This window comes from Salvelinus fontinalis, chromosome 2 (assembly GCF_029448725.1).
Source record: "Salvelinus fontinalis isolate EN_2023a chromosome 2, ASM2944872v1, whole genome shotgun sequence".
Taxonomy (NCBI): Eukaryota; Metazoa; Chordata; class Actinopteri; order Salmoniformes; family Salmonidae; genus Salvelinus; species Salvelinus fontinalis.
In genome coordinates, this window is record NC_074666.1 from 100,018,796 (window position 1) to 100,039,185 (window position 20,390).

The 20,390-nt window shown below is 41.0% G+C and overlaps 1 protein-coding gene across 1 annotated transcript; it reads left to right on the top strand.

The window, feature by feature from the left end:
- The first annotated feature begins 5,850 nt into the window (after positions 1 to 5,850).
- Positions 5,851 to 20,083, top strand: LOC129833314 (NLR family CARD domain-containing protein 3-like). Its single transcript, XM_055897822.1, has 9 exons — positions 5,851 to 5,934; positions 6,091 to 7,891; positions 8,227 to 8,400; positions 11,752 to 11,925; positions 14,718 to 14,891; positions 17,717 to 17,890; positions 18,072 to 18,118; positions 18,750 to 18,928; positions 19,001 to 20,083. Coding segments are annotated over exons 1-9 (3,099 nt in total). The 5' UTR covers positions 5,851 to 5,933; the 3' UTR covers positions 19,376 to 20,083.
- The last annotated feature ends 307 nt before the right edge of the window (positions 20,084 to 20,390 follow it).

The window sequence follows — 20,390 nt, forward strand, 5'->3', positions numbered from 1 at the left end:
CTACCAATTGGGGAGAAAAAGGGGTAAAAGTTTTAAAAAAATACATCATATATATATTATATTATATATATGAATAGTAAAATAAAGTACAGATAACCCAAAAAACAACTTAAGTAGAACTTAAATATTTTTACTTAAATACTTTACACCACTGACTACTACTGCTACTACTACTGCTACTGCTACTGCTACTACTACAGCTACTGCTACTATTACTGCTACCACCACCGACACCACGACTACCACCACTAGCACGAATAACCCCACCTCTACTACTACTACTACGACTACCACCTCTACTACTACTACCACCATCACCACGACTACCACCACCACTACTACTACCACCACTACTTCTACTACTACCACCACTACTTCTACTACTGCCACCACCACCACTACTACTACTATTACCACCACTACTACTACTACTATTACCACCACTACTACTACTACTACTACTACCACCACCACGACTACCACTACTATTACCACCACTACTACTACTACTACTACTACCACCACCACTACTACTACTACTACCACTACCATCACTACCACCACTACCACTACCAGCACCACTACTGCTACTACTATCACCACCACTACTACTGCCACTACTATCACCACCACCACCACAACTACCACCACCACTACTACTACTACTACCACTACTACTACTACCACCACCACCACCACCACGACTATCACAACTACCACAACTACCACCACAACTACTACTACCACCACCAACACCACCACGAATACCACCACCACTACTATTACTACTACCACCACCACCACCACTACTACCACCACTACCACCACCACCACTACCACTACCACCACCACCACCACTACTACCACCACTACCACCACCACCACCACCACCACCACGACTACCACTACTACTACTACCAGGGAGGTTTTCCAATGCCTTGCAAAGAAGGGCATCTGTTGGTAGATTGTAAAAAAAAATATTTGAAAAAACAGACATTGAATTTCTCTTTTGAGCATGGTGAAGTTATTAATGACACTATGGATGGTTTATCAATACACCCACTCACTACAAAGATATAGGAGTCCTTCCTAACTCAGCTTCCAGAGAGGAAAGGAACCGCTCAGCGATTTCACCATGAGGCCGATGGTGACTTTAAAACAGCTAGAGTTTAATGGCAGTGATAGGAGAAAACTGAGGATTGATCAATAACATTGTAGGTACTCCACAATGCTAACCTAAATGACAGAGAGATAAGAAGTACGCCTGTACAGCAGGGTTTCTTAAACTATGGGCCGGGACCCAAAGTGGGCCCTGGGCATGTGAGAGGTGGGTCGCGAGTTATGAGAATACATCTACACTAACACAATATTTCTTCTTGATTTGGGTCATTGGAGGAAGAGTTGGATCATGGGAAGATGGTACGTTTCTAATTTGTGTCTTGAGCTGAAAAGGTTTAAGAACCCCTGCTGTACAGAATGAAACTTTTCCAACACGTTCATCCTGTTTACAACAAGGCACTAAAGTAATACTGCAAACCAATGTGGCAAAGCAATTCACTTTTTGTCCTGAATCCAAACTGTTATGTTTGTGCCAAATTCAATTCAACACATTATTGAGTGCCACTCTCCATGTTTTCAAGCATACTGGTGGCTACATCATGTTATGGGTATGCTTATAATTGTTAAGGACAGGGGAGTTTTTTCAGGCTAAAAATTAAAAATCCTAGAGGAAAACCTGGTTCAGTCTGCTTTCCACCAGACACTGGGAGATGAATTCACCTTTCATCAGGACAATAACCTAAAACATGAAGATTTTTTAAAAGAATAATGGGCAAATGTTGCACAATCCAGCTGTGGAAAGTTCTTAGAGACTTACCCAGAAAGACTCACATCTGTAATCGCTGCCAAGGATGCAGTGTTAAAGCCTGAGTACTTAAATACAGCCTGAGTATCAAATCAAATCAAATGTATTCATATAGCCCTTCTTACATCAGCTGATATCTCAAAGTTCTGTACAGAAACCCAGCCTAAAACCCCAAACAGCAAGTAATACAAGTGTAGAAGCACGGTACTTTTTGAGTACTTTCTGAAGGCACTGTATACCACTACTACTACTACCACCACTACTACTACTACCAATTCATTTACATTTACATTTTAGTCATTTAGCAGACGCTCTTATCCAGAGCGACTTACAGTAGAGTGCATACATTTTATTACATTTTTACATACTGAGACAAGGATATCCCTACCGGCCAAGAGCAGATGCTCTTATCCAGAGCAACTTACAGTAGAGTGCATACATTTTTTTATTACATTTTTACATACTGAGACAAGGACCGGCCAAACCCTCCCTACCGGCCAAACCCTCCCTAACCCGGACGACGCTATGCCAATTGTGCGTCGCCCCACGGATCTCCCGGTTGCGGCCGGCTGCGACAGAGCCTGGGCGCGAACCCAGAGACTCTGGTGGCGCAGCTAGCACTGCGATGCAGTGCCCTAGACCACTGCGCCACCCGGGAGACAATTCCTACTACTACTACTACTACTACCACCACTACTACTACTACCAATTCCTACTACTACTACTACTACTACTACCACCACTACTTCCTACTACTACTACTTGATGGATTCCTCTCACAGATATTGATTTTACAACTGATATTGATTATACAACTGATCCATGTGTAACAGTATAACTTTAGTACGTCCCCTCGCCCCGACACGGGCGCGAACCAGGGACCCTCTGCACACATCAACAACAGTCGCCCACGAAGCGTCGTTACCCATCGCTCCACAAAAGCCGCGGCCCTTGCAGAGCAAGGGGCAACCCTACTTAAGTCTCAGAGCAAGTGACGTAACTGATTGAAATGCTAGTAGCGCGTACCCGCTAACTAGCTAGCCATTTCACATCCGTTACACTCACCCCCCTTTCAACCTCCTCCTTTTCCGCAGCAACCAGTGATCCGGGTCAACAGCATCAATGTAACAGTATAACTTTACGTCGTCCCCTCGCCCCGACACGGGCGCGAACCAGGGACCCTCTGCACACATCAACGGTCGCCCACGAAGCATCGTTACCCATCACTCCACAAAGGCCGCGGCCCTTGCAGAGCAAGGGGCAACCCTACTTAAGTCTCAGAGCAAGTGACGTAACTGATTGAAATGCTAGTAGCGCGTACCCGCTAACTAGCTAGCCATTTCACATCCGTTACACATGGTAAGAACTGAAAAGTCAAGATTGTCATTTATCATGAAGATATTTCCATGGATTAACAAACCCATCTACAAATCAATCTAGTTCTTTGTTCCATTCTGATCATTAAAACATTCATGGTGTTACTGGAGGTACATCTACTGTAAATGTCAAGGTCCTGATTCATACTGTATGACTCCAAACATCACTAAGGTCCTGATTCATACTGTATGACTCTAAACATCACTAAGGTCCTGATTCATACTGTATGACTACAAACATCACTAAGGTCCTGATTCACACTGTATGACTACAAACATCACTAAGGTCCTGATTAATACTGTATGACTCTAAACATCACTAAGGTCCTGATTCATACTGTATGACTCTAAACATCACTAAGGTCCTGATTCATACTGTATGACTCCAAACATCACTAAGGTCCTGATTCATACTGTATGACTCCAAACATCACCAAGGTCCTGATTCATACTGTATGACTCCAAACATCACTAAGGTCCTGATTCACACTGTATGACTCCAAACATCACTAAGGTCCTGATTCACACTGTATGACTCCAAACATCACTAAGGTCCTGATTCATACTGTATGACTCCAAACATCACTAAGGTCCTGATTCATACTGTATGACTCCAAACATCACTAAGGTCCTGATTCATACTGTATGACTCCAAACATCACTAAGGTCCTGATTCATACTGTATGACTCCAAACATCACTAAGGTCCTGATTCATACTGTATGACTCCAAACATCACTACGGTCCTGATTAATACTGTATGACTCCAAACATCACTAAGGTCCTGATTCATACTGTATGACTCTAAACATCACTAAGGTCCTGATTCATACTGTATGATTCTAAACATCACTAAGGTCCTGATTCATACTGTATGACTCTAAACATCACTAAGGTCCTGATTCACACTGTATGACTCTAAACATCACTAAGGTCCTGATTCATACTGTATGACTCCAAACATCACTAAGGTCCTGATTAATACTGTATAACTACAAACATCACTAAGGTCCTGATTAATACTGTATGACTCTAAACATCGCTAAGGTCCTGATTAATACTGTATGACTCTAAACATCACTCAACTTTCTTATAGTTCTTCCAGAGGATCAGTATTACCTGTCTGTCTGTCTGTCTGTCTGTCTGTCTGTCTGTCTGTCTGTCTGTTCTGCCAAAGGATCAGTATTAAGATCTGCAAGTCTCTCTCTTTTTTCTCTGTAGTGGATGGTCTACTCTGTTAGAGGATCAGTATCTCTCTCTCCTTTATCTCTGTAGTGGATGGTCTACTCTGTTAGAGGATCAGTATCTCTCTCTCCTTTATCTCTGTAGTGGATGTTATACTCTGTTAGAGGATCAGTATCTCTCTCTCCTTTATCTCTGTAGTGGATGTTCTACTCTGTTAGAGGATCAGTATCTATCTCTCCTTTATCTCTGTAGTGGATGTTCTACTCTGTTAGAGGATCAGTATCTCTCTCTCCTTTATCTCTGTAGTGGATGGTCTACTCTGTTCGAGGATCAGTATCTCTCTCTCCTTTATCTCTGTAGTGGATGGTCTACTCTGTTAGAGGATCAGTATCTCTCTCTCTCTTTTATCTCTGTAGTGGATGGTCTACTCTGTTAGAGGATCAGTATCTCTCTCTCTCCTTTATCTCTGTAGTGGATGGTCTACTCTGTTAGAGGATCAGTATCTCTCTCTCTCCTTTATCTCTGTAGTGGATGGTCTACTCTGTTAGAGGATCAGTATCTCTCTCTCCTTTATCTCTGTAGTGGATGGTCTACTCTGTTAGAGGATCAGTATCTCTCTCTCTTTTATCTCTGTAGTGGATGGTCTACTCTGTTAGAGGATCAGTATCTCTCTCTCTCCTTTATCTCTGTAGTGGATGGTCTACTCTGTTAGAGGATCAGTATCTCTCTCTCCTTTATCTCTGTAGTGGATGGTCTACTCTGTTAGAGGATCAGTATCTCTCTCTCTTTTATCTCTGTAGTGGATGGTCTACTCTGTTAGAGGATCAGTATCTCTCTCTCTTTTATCTCTGTAGTGGATGGTCTACTCTGTTAGAGGATCAGTATCTCTCTCTCTTTTATCTCTGTAGTGGATGGTCTACTCTGTTAGAGGATCAGTATCTCTCTCTCTCCTTTATCTCTGTAGTGGATGGTCTACTCTGTTAGAGGATCAGTATCTCTCTCTCTCCTTTATCTCTGTAGTGGATGGTCTACTCTGTTAGAGGATCAGTATCTCTCTCTCTTTTATCTCTGTAGTGGATGGTCTACTCTGTTAGAGGATCAGTATCTCTCTCTCTTTTATCTCTGTAGTGGATGGTCTACTCTGTTAGAGGATCAGTATCTCTCTCTCCTTTATCTCTGTAGTGGATGGTCTACTCTGTTAGAGGTTCAGTATTAATATCTACATTATTTGAGAAATAGCAGTGAAGGATCACAATGTCTATGTTTTTATAATGTTCTTTCAGCTCTCTGCCAGAGGATCAGTCCAGGTGTGCAGTGTGTGAGCAGGTGCAGAGGGATCCAGTCTCTATCACCTGTGGACACAGGTTCTGCAGACAGTGCATCACCAGATACTGGGAGAAACCTGCTCCTTCGGGAGACTATGACTGTCCTCAGTGTAGAAAGAGATCCAGAACACGTCCTGTACTACAGCACCTGAGTGAACCCAATGATGCAAGAGGCTCTGAAAACAGTAATACCACTTAGAGACAAGTCAATACCTCAATATGATTTAAATGTAGTTAACTACAATAATAGAGATAATATAAGTTACTGTAGTTGTGAAGGCCCACTTTTCATCCTGTCAATGAATGTGTCTGATACACGTCCTTTTACACTTCCCTTGTAGTGGATGACAGCCTGGAGAGAGCCATAGTAAACCACAAAGACAGTCTGACAAGGAGGTATGAATGTGTGATAGAAGGTATGGAAAAAGCAGGGAATCAAACTCCCCTCAACAGGATTTACACAGAGCTCTACATCACAGAAGGAGAGAGTGAAGGGGTTAACAATGAACATGAGGTGTGGCAGCTAGAGACAGCATCCAGGACACCAACCTCACATGACACAGCAATCCACTGCAATGACATCTTTAAACCCTTACCTGGCCAAGAGAGAAGCATCAGAACCGTGCTGACGAAGGGCGTCGCTGGCATCGGAAAAACTGTCTCTGTGCAGAAGTTCATCCTAGACTGGGCTGAAGGGAAGGCAAACCAAGATGTCAATATCATATTTCTGCTTCCTTTCCGGGAGCTGAACTTGATCAAAGATCTCCAGTACAGTCTTCTCAGACTTTTAAATGTGTTCCACACAGAACTAGACATAGGCAATGCAAAGAAACTCACTGCCTGTAAAGCTATGTTCATCTTGGATGGTTTGGATGAAAGCAGATTTCCATTGGATTTCCAGCATATTGAAATGATGTCTGATGTCACACAGGCATCGTCTGTTGATGTTCTGCTGACAAACCTCATCAAGGGAAATCTGCTTCCCTCTGCTCTCCTCTGGATAACTACTCGACCTGCAGCAGCCAATCAGATCCCTTCAGGGTGTGTTGACCAGGTGACAGAGGTACGAGGGTTCAACGACCCACAGAAGGAGGAGTACTTCAGGAAGAGATTCAGTGATGAGGATCTGGCCAGCAGAATCATCTCACACATAAAGACATCAAGGAGCCTCCACATTATGTGCCACATTCCAGTCTTCTGTTGGATTTCTGCAATAGTCCTTGAACACATATTGAGTACAGACAAGAGGAGAGAGATGCCCACGACTCTGACTGAGATGTCCATACACTTCCTGCTCATTCAGACCAGCCTGAAGAACCAGAAGTATCATGGAAGAGATGAGATGGATCAAGAGGAGCTCATGGAGTCAGATAAGGAAATTCTTCTAAAGCTGGGTAAGCTGGCATTTGAGAATCTGGAGAAGGGTAATCTCATGTTCTATGAAGAAGACCTGAAAGAGTGTGGCATTGATGTCAAAGAAGCCTCAGTGTACTCAGGATTGTGCACACAAATCTTTAAAGAAGAGTCTGTGTTATTTCAGAGAGTGGTGTACTGCTTTATTCATCTGAGCATTCAGGAGTTTCTCTCAGCTGTCTACATGTACCATTGTTACACAACCAAGAACATGGATGAACTGAAGCCCTTCCTCAAGAGAAAGTCTAGAGCCGCGTCTGAAGAGCTAACCTTGCATGACCTGCTGAAGAGTGCTGTGGATAAAGCCTTGGAGAGTAAGAATGGACACCTGGACCTTTTTGTCCGCTTCCTTCATGGCATGTCACTGGAGTCCAATCAGAAACTCCTACGAGGTCTGGTGACACAGACAGAAAGCAGTCCAGAGAGCGTCCAGAAAACGATCCGATCCCTTAAGGTGATGCAGAGGAAGAACATCTCCCCTGAGAGGTGCATCAATCTCTTCCACTGTCTGATAGAGATGAAAGACCATTCAGTACAGGAGGAAATCCAAGAGTACTTGAGGTCAGAGGACAGATCCAAAAACCTCACACTTGCTCACTGTTCAGCGTTGGCCTACATGCTGCAGATATCAGAGGAGGTTCTGGATGTGTTTGACCTGAAGGAATACAAGACATCACAGGAGGGTCGCAGGAGACTGCTCCCAGCTGTGAGGCACTGCAGGAAAGCTCTGTAAGTATTCATGTAAATATCGCATACCAGAATAAATTGTAGTTACAGCAGCATTTTCATTGGCTGACTGGCTCTGTAAGTACTCATGTGACTATCCCTCAGACCAAACTTTACTGTATGTAGGAACAACAGCATTTTCATTGGCTGACTAAACTTTCTATCAGCTGAAAACTTTTACAAACTATAATACAAACGGATCAGAAAAGTTGTTGCATTGAGCCATGTATGCACGGCGTTACACATTATTCGTTCACGGCAAACAGTGTGAGCAGGGAAAGCTAAGCGTAACATTTTAATACAACCTGTCTGTCATTGTTTTTACTCTGTATTGACAGACTCACTGGCTGTAAACTCACAGACACGTCCTGTGAAGTGTTGCTCTCAGCTCTCAGTTCAAACTCCTCACACCTGAGAGAGCTGGATCTGAGTAACAATGACCTGAACGATTCAGGAGTGAAGCTCCTCTCTGCTGGACTGGGGAATCCCCACTGTAAACTGGAGACTCTGAGGTCCGTATTGTTGTATTTGGTCAACAAGTGATAACTGTTCACCAGATCCACATGTGTTTACCAGGCACACATAGTCCTCACCATATGTGTTTGGACAGTGAAGCATACTGTTAAAAATGTGGTGCTATGCTCCAGCATTTTGCATTTGAGATGTTTGATATTAATGTTTGATATTAGGCGACAGTACAGAATGTCACTTTTTATTTGAGGGTATTCATAAATTGCTGTTTGACCGTTTAGAAATGATGGCACTTCATGTATCTAGTTCTCCCATTTGAAGAAGTACCAAATATTTGGACAAAATAGTAGTAGTATTTGGTCCCATATTCTTTGCCTGCAGTGATTACATCAATCTTGTGATTCTACAAACTTGTGGAATGCATTTGCAGTTTGTTTTGGTTGTGTTTTGGATGATGTTTTTCCTAATAGAAACTGAATGGTGAATAATGTCCTGTCATTTTGGAGACACTTCACTTGTATTGTAAGAATTTAAGATGTTTCTGAACACTTCTATATTCATGTGGATGCTACCATGATCATGAATAATCATGAATGAATCGTGAATGATGATGAATGAGAAAGTTACAGAGGCACAAAGATCATACCCCCCTCTGTTATTGGTAATGGTGAGTGGTTAGCATGTTTTGTTTTAGCCTCTGTTATTGGTAATGGTGAGTGGTTAGCATGTTTTGTTGTAGTCTCTGTTATTGGTAATGGTGAGAGGTTAGCATGTTTTGTTTTAGCCTCTGTTATTGGTAATGGTGAGAGGTTAGCATGTTTTGTTTTAGCCTCCGTTATTGGTAATGGTGAGTGGTTAGCATGTTTTGTTTTAGCCTCTGTTATTGGTAATGGTGAGAGGTTAGCACGTTTTGTTTTAGCCTCTGTTATTGGTAATGGTGAGAGGTTAGCATGTTTTGTTTTAGCCTCTGTTATTGGTAATGGTGAGAGGTTAGCATGTTTTGTTTTAGCCTCTGTTATTGGTAATGGTGAGAGGTTAGCACGTTTTGTTTTAGCCTCTGTTATTGGTAATGCTGAGAGGTTAGCTCGTTTTGTTTTAGCCTCTGTTATTGGTAATGCTGAGAGGTTAGCACGTTTTGTTTTAGCCTCTGTTATTGGTAGTGCTGAGAGGTTAGCACATTTTGTTTTAGCCTCTGTTATTGGTAATGGTGAGAGGTTAGCATGTTTTGTTTTAGCCTCTGTTATTGGTAATGGTGAGAGGTTAGCATGTTTTGTTTTAGCCTCTGTTATTGGTAATGGTGAGAGGTTAGCACGTTTTGTTTTAGCCTCTGTTATTGGTAATGCTGAGAGGTTAGCACGTTTTGTTTTAGCCTCTGTTATTGGTAGTGCTGAGAGGTTAGCACGTTTTGTTTTAGCCTCTGTTATTGGTAGTGCTGAGAGGTTAGCACGTTTTGTCTTAGCCTCTGTTATTGGTAATGGTGAGAGGTTAGCACGTTTTGTTTTAGCCTCTGTTATTGGTAATGCTGAGAGGTTAGCACGTTTTGTTTTAGCCTCTGTTATTGGTAGTGCTGAGAGGTTAGCACGTTTTGTTTTAGCCTCTGTTATTGGTAGTGCTGAGAGGTTAGCACGTTTTGTTTTAGTCTCTGTTATTGGTAGTGCTGAGAGGTTAGCACGTTTTGTTTTAGTCTCTGTTATTGGTAGTGCTGAGAGGTTAGCACGTTTTGTTTTAGTCTGTTATTGGTAATGCTGAGAGGTTAGCATGTTTTGTTTTAGTCTCTGTTATTGGTAGTGCTGAGAGGTTAGCATGTTTTGTTTTAGCCTCTGTTATTGGTAATGCTGAGAGGTTAGCATGTTTTGTTTTAGTCTCTGTTATTGGTAGTGCTGAGAGGTTAGCATGTTTTGTTTTAGCCTCTGTTATTGGTAATGGTGAGAGGTTAGCATGTTTTGTTTTAGCCTCTGTTATTGGTAATGGTGAGAGGTTAGCATGTTTTGTTTTAGCCTCTGTTATTGGTAATGGTGAGAGGTTAGCACGTTTTGTTTTAGCCTCTGTTATTGGTAATGCTGAGAGGTTAGCACGTTTTGTTTTAGCCTCTGTTATTGGTAATGCTGAGAGGTTAGCATGTTTTGTTGTAGCCTCTGTTATTGGTAATGCTGAGAGGTTAGCTCGTTTTGTTTTAGCCTCTGTTATTGGTAATGCTGAGAGGTTAGCACGTTTTGTTTTAGCCTCTGTTATTGGTAATGCTGAGAGGTTAGCACGTTTTGTTTTAGCCTCTGTTATTGGTAGTGCTGAGAGGTTAGCACGTTTTGTTTTAGCCTCTGTTATTGGTAGTGCTGAGAGGTTAGCACGTTTTGTTTTAGCCTCTGTTATTGGTAATGGTGAGAGGTTAGCACGTTTTGTTTTAGCCTCTGTTATTGGTAATGCTGAGAGGTTAGCACGTTTTGTTTTAGCCTCTGTTATTGGTAGTGCTGAGAGGTTAGCACGTTTTGTTTTAGCCTCTGTTATTGGTAGTGCTGAGAGGTTAGCACGTTTTGTTTTAGTCTCTGTTATTGGTAGTGCTGAGAGGCTAGCACGTTTTGTTGTAGCCTCTGTTATTGGTAATGGTGAGAGGTTGGCATGTTTTGTTGTATCCTCTGTAACTTTCTCACTCATTATTATTCATGATTCATTCATGATTTTTCTTAATCATGGCATTATCAGGATTAATTTAGTAGTGTTTAGAAACATATTATCTACTCACTTAGACAGAAGATTAATCCAGTCATTATCCATCATTCAGTTACTATTGGTCAAAACATAACCCAAAACACAACCACAACAAACTGCAAATGCAAACAATGAGTTTGGGACCAAATACTAAACTCATGACTACTTTAATACACTATAAGTGAATTGATCAGAATACTTATGACTTCTTCAACTGGAGGGACTAGATACATAAAGTGCTTTCATTTCCAAAGGGTGAAACAGATATGTATGAAAATACCCTAAAATTAAAGGTGACATTATATACTGTCACATCATATGAAACATTTGATCTGAAATCCAAAATGCTGGAGTATAGAGCCACATTTAAAATGTTAGCTTCACTGTCAAACTAGATATGGTGTGGACTGTATACTCAATTCAATCTAAATCTGATACCTCACTTTCTGTCTTTTGACTGATACTGTTTTTTAAACTGGTCTGGTCAGTCTACTCAAATATTTGTACTATACATGTTTCTCTCCTCAAGCAATAGATTGATCATTTATGAAAATTATATATTCATTTATGAATAGATATGTCAGGTTTCAGGACAGTGATAAATCTAAATATGTTGAAAAAATATACTGCCACTATTTTCACCACCAAATAATAGCAGTGTGATTTTAATATGATTTGACTCTTTGCAGACTGTCAGGCTGTCTAGTCACAGAGGAAGGCTGTGCTTCTCTGGTCTCAGCTCTGAAGTTAAACCCCACACACCTGAGAGAGCTGGATCTGACTAACAATGACCTGAAGGATTCAGGAGTGAAGCTCCTCTCTGCTGGACTGGGGAATCCCCACTGTAAACTGGAGACTCTGAGGTCAGTATTCCTGTAATTGGTCAACAAGTGATAACTGTTCACTAGTTCCACATGTGTTTACCAGGCACACATAGTCCACACCATATGTGTTTAGACAGTGAAGCTTACAGTTTTACATGTGGTGCTATGCTCCAGTATTTTGGATTTGAGATAAAATGTTTCATAATAGACGACAGTACAGAACGTCACCTTTTATTTGAAGGTATCCATACATATCTGTGTTACCATTTACAAATGAAGCACTTTATGTATCTAGTCCCCCCATTTGAAGAAGTCATAAGTATTCTGACCAATTAACTTAAAGTGTATTAAAGTTGTTAAAAGTTTAGTAATTGGTCCCATATTCTTTGCCTATAGTGATTACATCAAGCTTGTGACTCTACAAACTCGTTGGTTGCATTTGCAAATAGTTTTGGTTGTGTTTTGGATGATGTTTTTCCTAATAGAAACTGAATGGTGAATAATGTCCTGTCATTTTGGAGTCACTTCACTTGTATTGTCACTAAGAATAGAAGATGTTTCTGAACACTTCTACATTCATGTCGATACTACATTAATTATGAATAATCATGAAAAATCCTGAATGATGTTAAATGTTACAGAGGTACAATGATCATACTCCCACACCCCCCTAAAAAACAAAACAATGCTAACCTCTCCCCATTACCAACAACAGTAGAGGTTTGCATTGTTTTTTGGGGGGTGGGGGTGGAGTATGATCTGTGTGCCTCTGTAACTTTCTCATTCAACATCATTCATGATTTGTATTAATCATGTTGCCATCAGGATTAATTAAGTAGTGTTTAGAAACATGTGATCTACTCACTAAGACAGAAGATTAATCCAGTCACCATTCAGTTACTATTGGTCAAAACATAACCCAAAACACAACCAAAGCAACTGCAAATGCAAGCATCGAGTTTGGGACCAAATACTAAACTCATGACTACTTTAATACACTATAAGTGAATTGATCAGAATACTTATTACTTCTTCAACTGGGGGGACTAGATACATAAAGTGCTTTCATTTCCAAAGGGTGAAACAGATATGTATGAAAATACCCTCAAATAAAAGGTGACATTATATACTGTCACATCATATTTTATTTATTTATTTATTTAACCTTTATTTAACTAGGCAAGTCAGTTAAGAACAAATTCTTATTTTCAATGACGGCCTAGGAACAGTGGGTTAACTGCCTTGTTCAGGGGCAGAGAGACAGATTGGTACCTTGTCAGCTCGGGGATTCGAGCTGAAACATTTGATCTGAAATCCAAAATGCTGGAGTATAGAGCCACATTTAAAATGTTAGCTTCACTGTCAAACTAGATATGGTGTGGACTGTATACTCAATACAATCTAAATATGATACCTCACTGTCTGTCTTTTGACTGATACTGATTTTTAAACTGGTCTGGTCTGTCTACTCAAATATTTGTACTTTACATTTTTCTCTCTTCAAGCAATACTTTGATCATTTGTCATTTCTAATAATGATAAGTTCATTTATTAATATATATGGCAGGTTTCAGGACACTGATATATCTGAATATGTTTAAAATATACTGCCACTCCAATTTCACCACCAAAGAATAGCAGTGTGATTGTAATATGATTTGACTCTTTGCAGGCTGTCAGGCTGTCTAGTCACAGAGGAAGGCTGTGCTTCTCTGGTCTCAGCTCTGAGGTCAAACCCCTCACACCCGAGAGAGCTGGATCTGAGTAACAATGACCTGAAGGATTCAGGAGTGAAGCTGCTCTCTGCTGTACTGGGGAATCCCCACTGTAAACTGGAAACTCTGAGGTCAGTATTTCTGTAGTTGGTCAACAAACAAATGCCAAACTCACCTGTTATTGGTAATGGTGAGAGGTTGGCAGGTTTTGTTGTAGCCTCTGTTATTGGTAATGGTGAGAGGTTAGCATGTTTTGTTGTAGCCTCTGTTATTGGTAATGGTGAGAGGTTAGCATGTTTTGTTGTAGCCTCTGTTATTGGTAATGGTGAGAGGTTGGCAGGTTTTGTTGTAGCCTCTGTAACTTTCTCACTCATTATTATTCATGATTCATTCATGATTTTTCTTAATCATGGCATCATCAGGATTAATTTAGTAGTGTTTAGAAACATATTATCTACTCACTTAGACAGAAGATTAATCCAGTCATCATCCACCATTCAGTTACTATTGGTCAAAACATAACCCAAAACACAACCAAAGCAACTGCAAATGCAAGCATCGAGTTTGGGACCAAATACTAAACTCATGACTACTTTAATACACTATAAGTGAATTGGTCAGAATACTTATGACTTCTTCAACTGGAGGGACTAGATACATAAAGTGCTTTCATTTCCAAAGGGTGAAACAGATATGTATGAAAATAACCTCAAATTAAAGGTGACATTATATACTGTCACATCATATGAAACATTTGATCTGAAATCCAAAATGCTGGAGTATAGAGCCACATTTAAAATGTTAGCTTCACTGTCAAACTAGATATGGTGTGGACTGTATACTCAATACAATGTAAATCTGATACCTCAATGTCTGTCTTTTGACTGATACTGTTTTTTAAACTGGTCTGGTCAGTCTACTCAAATATTTGTACTATACATTTTTCTCTCCTCTAGCAATAAATTGATCATTTCTAATAATGATACATTCATTTATGAATAGATATGTCAGGTTTCAGGACAGTGATAAATCTGAATATGTTGAAAAAATATACTGCCACTATTTTCACCACCAAAGAATAGCAGTGTGATTTTAATATGATTTTACTCTTTGCAGACTGTCAGGCTGTCTAGTCACAGAGGAAGGCTGTGCTTCTCTGGTCTCAGCTCTGAAGTTAAACCCCACACACCTGAGAGAGCTGGATCTGAGTAACAATGACCTGAAGGATTCAGGAGTGAAGCTGCTCTCTGCTGGACTGGGGAATCCCCACTGTAAACTGGAGATTCTGAGGTCAGTATTCCTGTAGTTGATCAACAAGTGATAACTGTTCACCAGATCCACATGTATTTTCCAGGCACATGGTCCACACCATATTTGTTTGGACAGTGAAGCTTACAGTTTTAAATTTGGCTTTTTGCTCCAGCCTTTTTGATTTGAGGTAGATTGTTTCATAATAGGCGACAGTACAGAATGTCACCTATTATTTGAGGGTATTCATACAATCACAACACAAAAGTATGTGGACACCCCTTCAAATTAGTGGATTCAGCTATTTCAGCTGCTCTGGTCAACTGTAAGAGCTGTCATTGTGAAGTGGAAATGTGTAGGAGCAACACCGACTCAGCCGCGAAGTGGTAGGCCACACAAGCTCACAGAACAGGACTGCTGAGTTCTGAATCACGTAGCGCGTACAAATTGTCTGTCCTCGGTTGCAACACTCACTACCGAGTTCCAAACTGCCTCTGGAAGCAACGTCAGCACAATAACTGTTTTTCTTAAGCCACACACAAGCCTAAGATCACCATGCGCAATGCCAAGCGTCGGCTGGACTAGTTTGAAGCTCGCCGCCATTGGACTCTGGAGCAGTGGAAACGCGTTCTCTGTATGATGATGGTAGCCTAGTTGTTAGAGCGTTGGGCCAGTAAACGAAAGGTTGCTGGATCGAATCCCCCGAGCTGACAAGGTAAGAATCTGTCGTTCTGCCCCTGAACAAGTGTTGGAGGAATTAGATAATTCCTCTGATGTTCTCATTAATTAAATTCAATCTGTCTATTTATAAGAATTTGTAAGATACTTATTAATATAAAATAGACAGGATACAGTCTTATTAAAATTAGATAATAGTATTTATTCTCGGAGCACGCTCCCATTTGACCATAAACAACAGGTTTATATACAAGATATGACGTCATAGGTTACAGAACAAATCTCCTTGTCCTGACAAATAGAAAACAGGTTCAAAAGTTCATTCCAACTTCCCAGCGCACACACATGACACACAATATAATCTATTCTCCTGAAGGCTCACTATAATTTATTACCACTTTAGCAGACAACTCAAGATAATGGAAGACCTAAAAAGTTATTCACTACCTTATCTAAACATCTCAGGGCTAAGTTGGGTCAGTTCAACCAGAGTTTAACGACCCTTTCTGTTTACTTTATAACCCACAGCACAAATCTCTTTTCACCAGGCGTGCAGAGTTCAATTAGTTATAGCTTTATCTAAATTTAGAAATTGTTTTATTAATTATCAACAAAATTCCTAACAACAAGGCAGTTAACAAACTGTTCCCTGAATGGCTGTCATTGTAAATAAGAAAGTGTTCTTAACTGACTTGCCTAGTTAAATAAAGGTTACATTTTAAAAATGAATCTGACATTCTACTAATCTGGGTTTGGCGGATGCCAGAAGAACGCTACCTGCCCGAATGCATAGTGCCAACTGTAAAGTTTGGTGGAGGAGGAATAATGGTTTGGGACCCTTAGTTCCAGTGAAGGCAAATCTTCTACAGCATACAATGACATTCTAGACAATTCTGTGCTTCCAACTTTGTGGCAACTGTTTGGGGAAGGCCCTTTCCTGTTTCAGCGTAACAATTTACATTTTTACATTTTTAGTCATTTAGCAGACGCTCTTATCCAGAGCGACTTACAGTAGAGTGCATACATTTTATTACATTTTTAATTTTTAAATTTTTAATTTTTTTAATTACATTTTTTTCACATACTGAGACAAGGATATCCCTACCGGCCAAACCCTCCCTAACCCGGACGACGCTATGCCAATTGTGCGTCGCCCCACGGACCTCCCGGTTGCGACAGAGCCTGGGCGCGAACCCAGCTCAGCCTGGGCGCGAACCCAGAGACTCTGGTGGCGCAGCTAGCACTGCAATGCAGTGCCCTAGACCACTGCGCCACCCGGGAGGAATGCCCCCGTGCACAAAGCGAGGTCCATGCAGAATAGGTTTGCTGAGATCGTTGTGAAAGACTGGGCTGCACAGACCCTTGATATCAACCCCATCGAACACCTTTGGGATGAATTGGAACACCGACTGCGAGGCAGGTCTAATCACCCAACATCAGTGCCCAACATCACTAATGCTCTTATGGCTGAATGGAAGCAAGTCCCTGCAGCAATGTTCCAATATCTAGTGGAAAGCCTTCCCAGAAGAGTGGAGGCTGTTATAGCAGCAAAGGGGGGACATTTACATTTAAGTCATTTAGCAGACGCTCTTATCCAGAGCGACTTACAAATTGGAAAGTTCATACATATTCATCCTGGTCCCCCCGTTTGGAATGAACCCACAACCCTGGCGTTGCAAGCGCCATGCTCTACCAACTGAGCCACACGGGACCACGAGACCAACTCCATATTAATGCCCATGATTTTGGAATGAGATGTTCGACAAGAGCAGGTGTCCACATACTTATGGCCATGTAATGTATCTGTGTTACTGTTTAGAAATGAAAGCACTTGATGTATCTAGTTCTCCCATTTGAATAAGTCTTAATAATTTGGACATAATCACTTATATTGTATTAAAGTAGTCAAAAGTTTAGTATTTGGTCCAATATTCCTTACCCACAGTGATTACATCAAGCTTATAGACTGGTCTGGTCAGTCTACTCAAATTTTTGTACTATACATTTTTCTCTCAACAAGCAATACTTCGATATTTTGTCATTTCTAACAATGATACATTAATTTATGAATAGATATGGCAGGTTTCAGGACACTGATCTATCTGCAAATGTAGAAAAAATATACTGCCACTCCAATTTCACCACCAAAGAATAACAGTGTGATTTTAACATTATTTTACTCTTTGCAGACTGTCAGGCTGTCTAGTCACAGAGGAAGGCTGTGCTTCTCTGGTCTCAGCTCTGAGGTCAAACCCCTCACACCTGAGAGAACTGGACCTGAGCTACAATCACCCAGGAGACTCAGGAGTCAGACTGCTCTCTGCTGGACTGGAGGATCCACACTGCAGACTGGAGAAACTCAAGTATGGTTTATGTCAATGTTCATATCAGCCATGTTTGAGTTATCAGGCTAGTTAAGACAAACATGCTTACCACCACTTGGACAAAGTTATATGATGACTGTGTGTGTGTGTGCACGTGTGTGAATGCTTGAGTTCACGTGTATCACTCAATGACTGTCTGTTCTTCTGCTTACCGCTACAGTGTGGAACATGGTGGAGAGAACAGAATGAAACCTGGGCCTAGAAAATGTGAGTGTTTACTGCTGTGAAGAATATGACTAAGAATAAGTCTTAATTCAAGTTAAGTCAAAGTCAAAGACCACCATCATTACTTACTTGTTCATATTAAATATCAGCTGTAGTTCTACAGAAGCAGAAATCAGGGACACCAACGTTTAGAAAGAGTTGCTTTGACAATGTGTGTGTCTGTGTGGCATGTTCATGTTACTTTAGAGGGTGTGTGTGTGTTCGTGATGTGTACAAGTGCATGTGTGTCCAGTGTGTGTCTGTCCAGTGTGTGTGTTCAGGATGTGTGTGTGTGTTCATGCATGCATACAGATGTGTGTGTGTGTGTGTGTGTGTGTGTGTGTGTGTGTGTGTGTGTGTGTGTGTGTGTGTGTGTGTGTGTGTGTGTGTGTGTGTGTGTGTGTGTGTGTGTGTGTGTGTGTGTGTGTGTGTGTGTGTGTGTAATTAATGAGAATAAGTGTGTTTTATATTACCATACAGTATAACATATGATCATTCAACAAGTCTCACAATAATTTAACTTCTCCTTTTGATACCTAGAAACGTCTAGATTAAATTAATTAATGAAAAGTAAGTTAACATTCTAATGTGAATGATGATGATTTCTAATATTGTGTCTGGTTTCATCCATCAGATGGTTGTGATCTCACACTGGACCCAAACACAGTAAACAGACTCCTCTCTCTGTCTGAGGAGAACAGAAAGGTGACGTGTAGGAGAGAGGAGCAGCCATATCCTGATCACCCAGAGAGATTTCAGGACCATAAACAGGTGCTGTGTAGAGAGGGTCTGACTGGGCGCAGTTACTGGGAGGCAGAGTGGAGTGGGAGAGGGGAGGCAGAGTGGAGTGGGAGAGGGGAGGCAGAGTGGAGTGGGAGAGGGGAGGCAGAGTGGAGTGGGAGTATGGCTCTTATAGGAGTGACATATAAAGGAATCAGCAGGAGAGGATGGCGCAATGACTGTGATATTGGATACAATGACAAGTCCTGGAGTCTGAATTGCTCTGGCAACAGTTACTCTGCCTGGCACAATAATAATCACACTACCATAGCCGTTCCCTCCTCCAGCTCCCACAGAGTAGGAGTGTATCTGGACTGGCCAGCCGGCACTCTGTCCTTCTACAGAGTCTCCTCTGACACACTGACCCACCTGTACACATTCCACACCACATTCACTGAGCCCCTATATCCAGGGTTTTATGTTTGGTATAACACGTCAGTGTCCCTGTGTCAGGTGGTCCCTGTGTCAAACACAACATGATGTTTCACTCTAATCCTGGTCATGTTCAGTAAGACACACTGGAGCAACAATGTAGAATATCTCTCTAGTGTGTAAACATATGATTGTAAATATTCATGAATACACACCATTGAAGTTGACAGACATTGTCAACTAGAGTAATTTATTAATATAATGAATCACCACACTGTCTTGTAAAAACTGTTTTCATTTAGAAATAATTTGTCTTGATGTTATTGGGCTTCTTGGTGTTTGTAAAAATTGTTGTCAAAAATATGTATTTGTCTTGACACAACAATCTTGTTTCTGTATAAACTCAATTCCACTGAATGAAATGTACATGTGACAGAAGTGACTAAAGTTTAATCAACCAGATGAAAGAAGAGAGGTGTAAATGTTTTAATATTGATCAGAGTATTGTAGTACACTGAATGAATGTACAGTGTGGTGGCAGAATTGGTGTGAGCTGTTGTATCTTCTAAAAGGACATGTTCTGTGTTGGACTGTGATGTCATGCCTTTCATAGAGTCCTGGTCTCACCCTAACACAAGGCCATTGTGTTCCGGAACTTTCGCTTGTATAAAATAACTGTTGTATAACAATGTGATTGTGTTATTACCTCCCACTCTAGAAGGGACATGTAACCGTTTACTCTTTGAGCTCCTTCCCTGTGAAATCAGATCTCCCTCGCAGCTGCTTGATTAAAGGTTTTTCTATTATACAATGAAATAGTCTCTGCCTTGATCTTTGAATCGTGACCCGGATGAGAGCGATGTGACTTTTGACCTGTTTCACTTGGCTTGGACCCAGACATCTCCATGGCCACAACTAAAAAAGGTATTCAAAAATCTCTGTCTGTTTTCCAGCCGAGTAGTGAAAGATCTCTTGCCCTCCTCCTCATTTATGTCTAACTGCCGATGAGCAACGATACGTTTTATCTATAATTTCTCTTCATTATTTCTCTTCATATGACAAGGATTGAAAAGGATTTGCCAGTAGATTGTCGACGTGATTCATGATGAAGACTGCTAGCTAA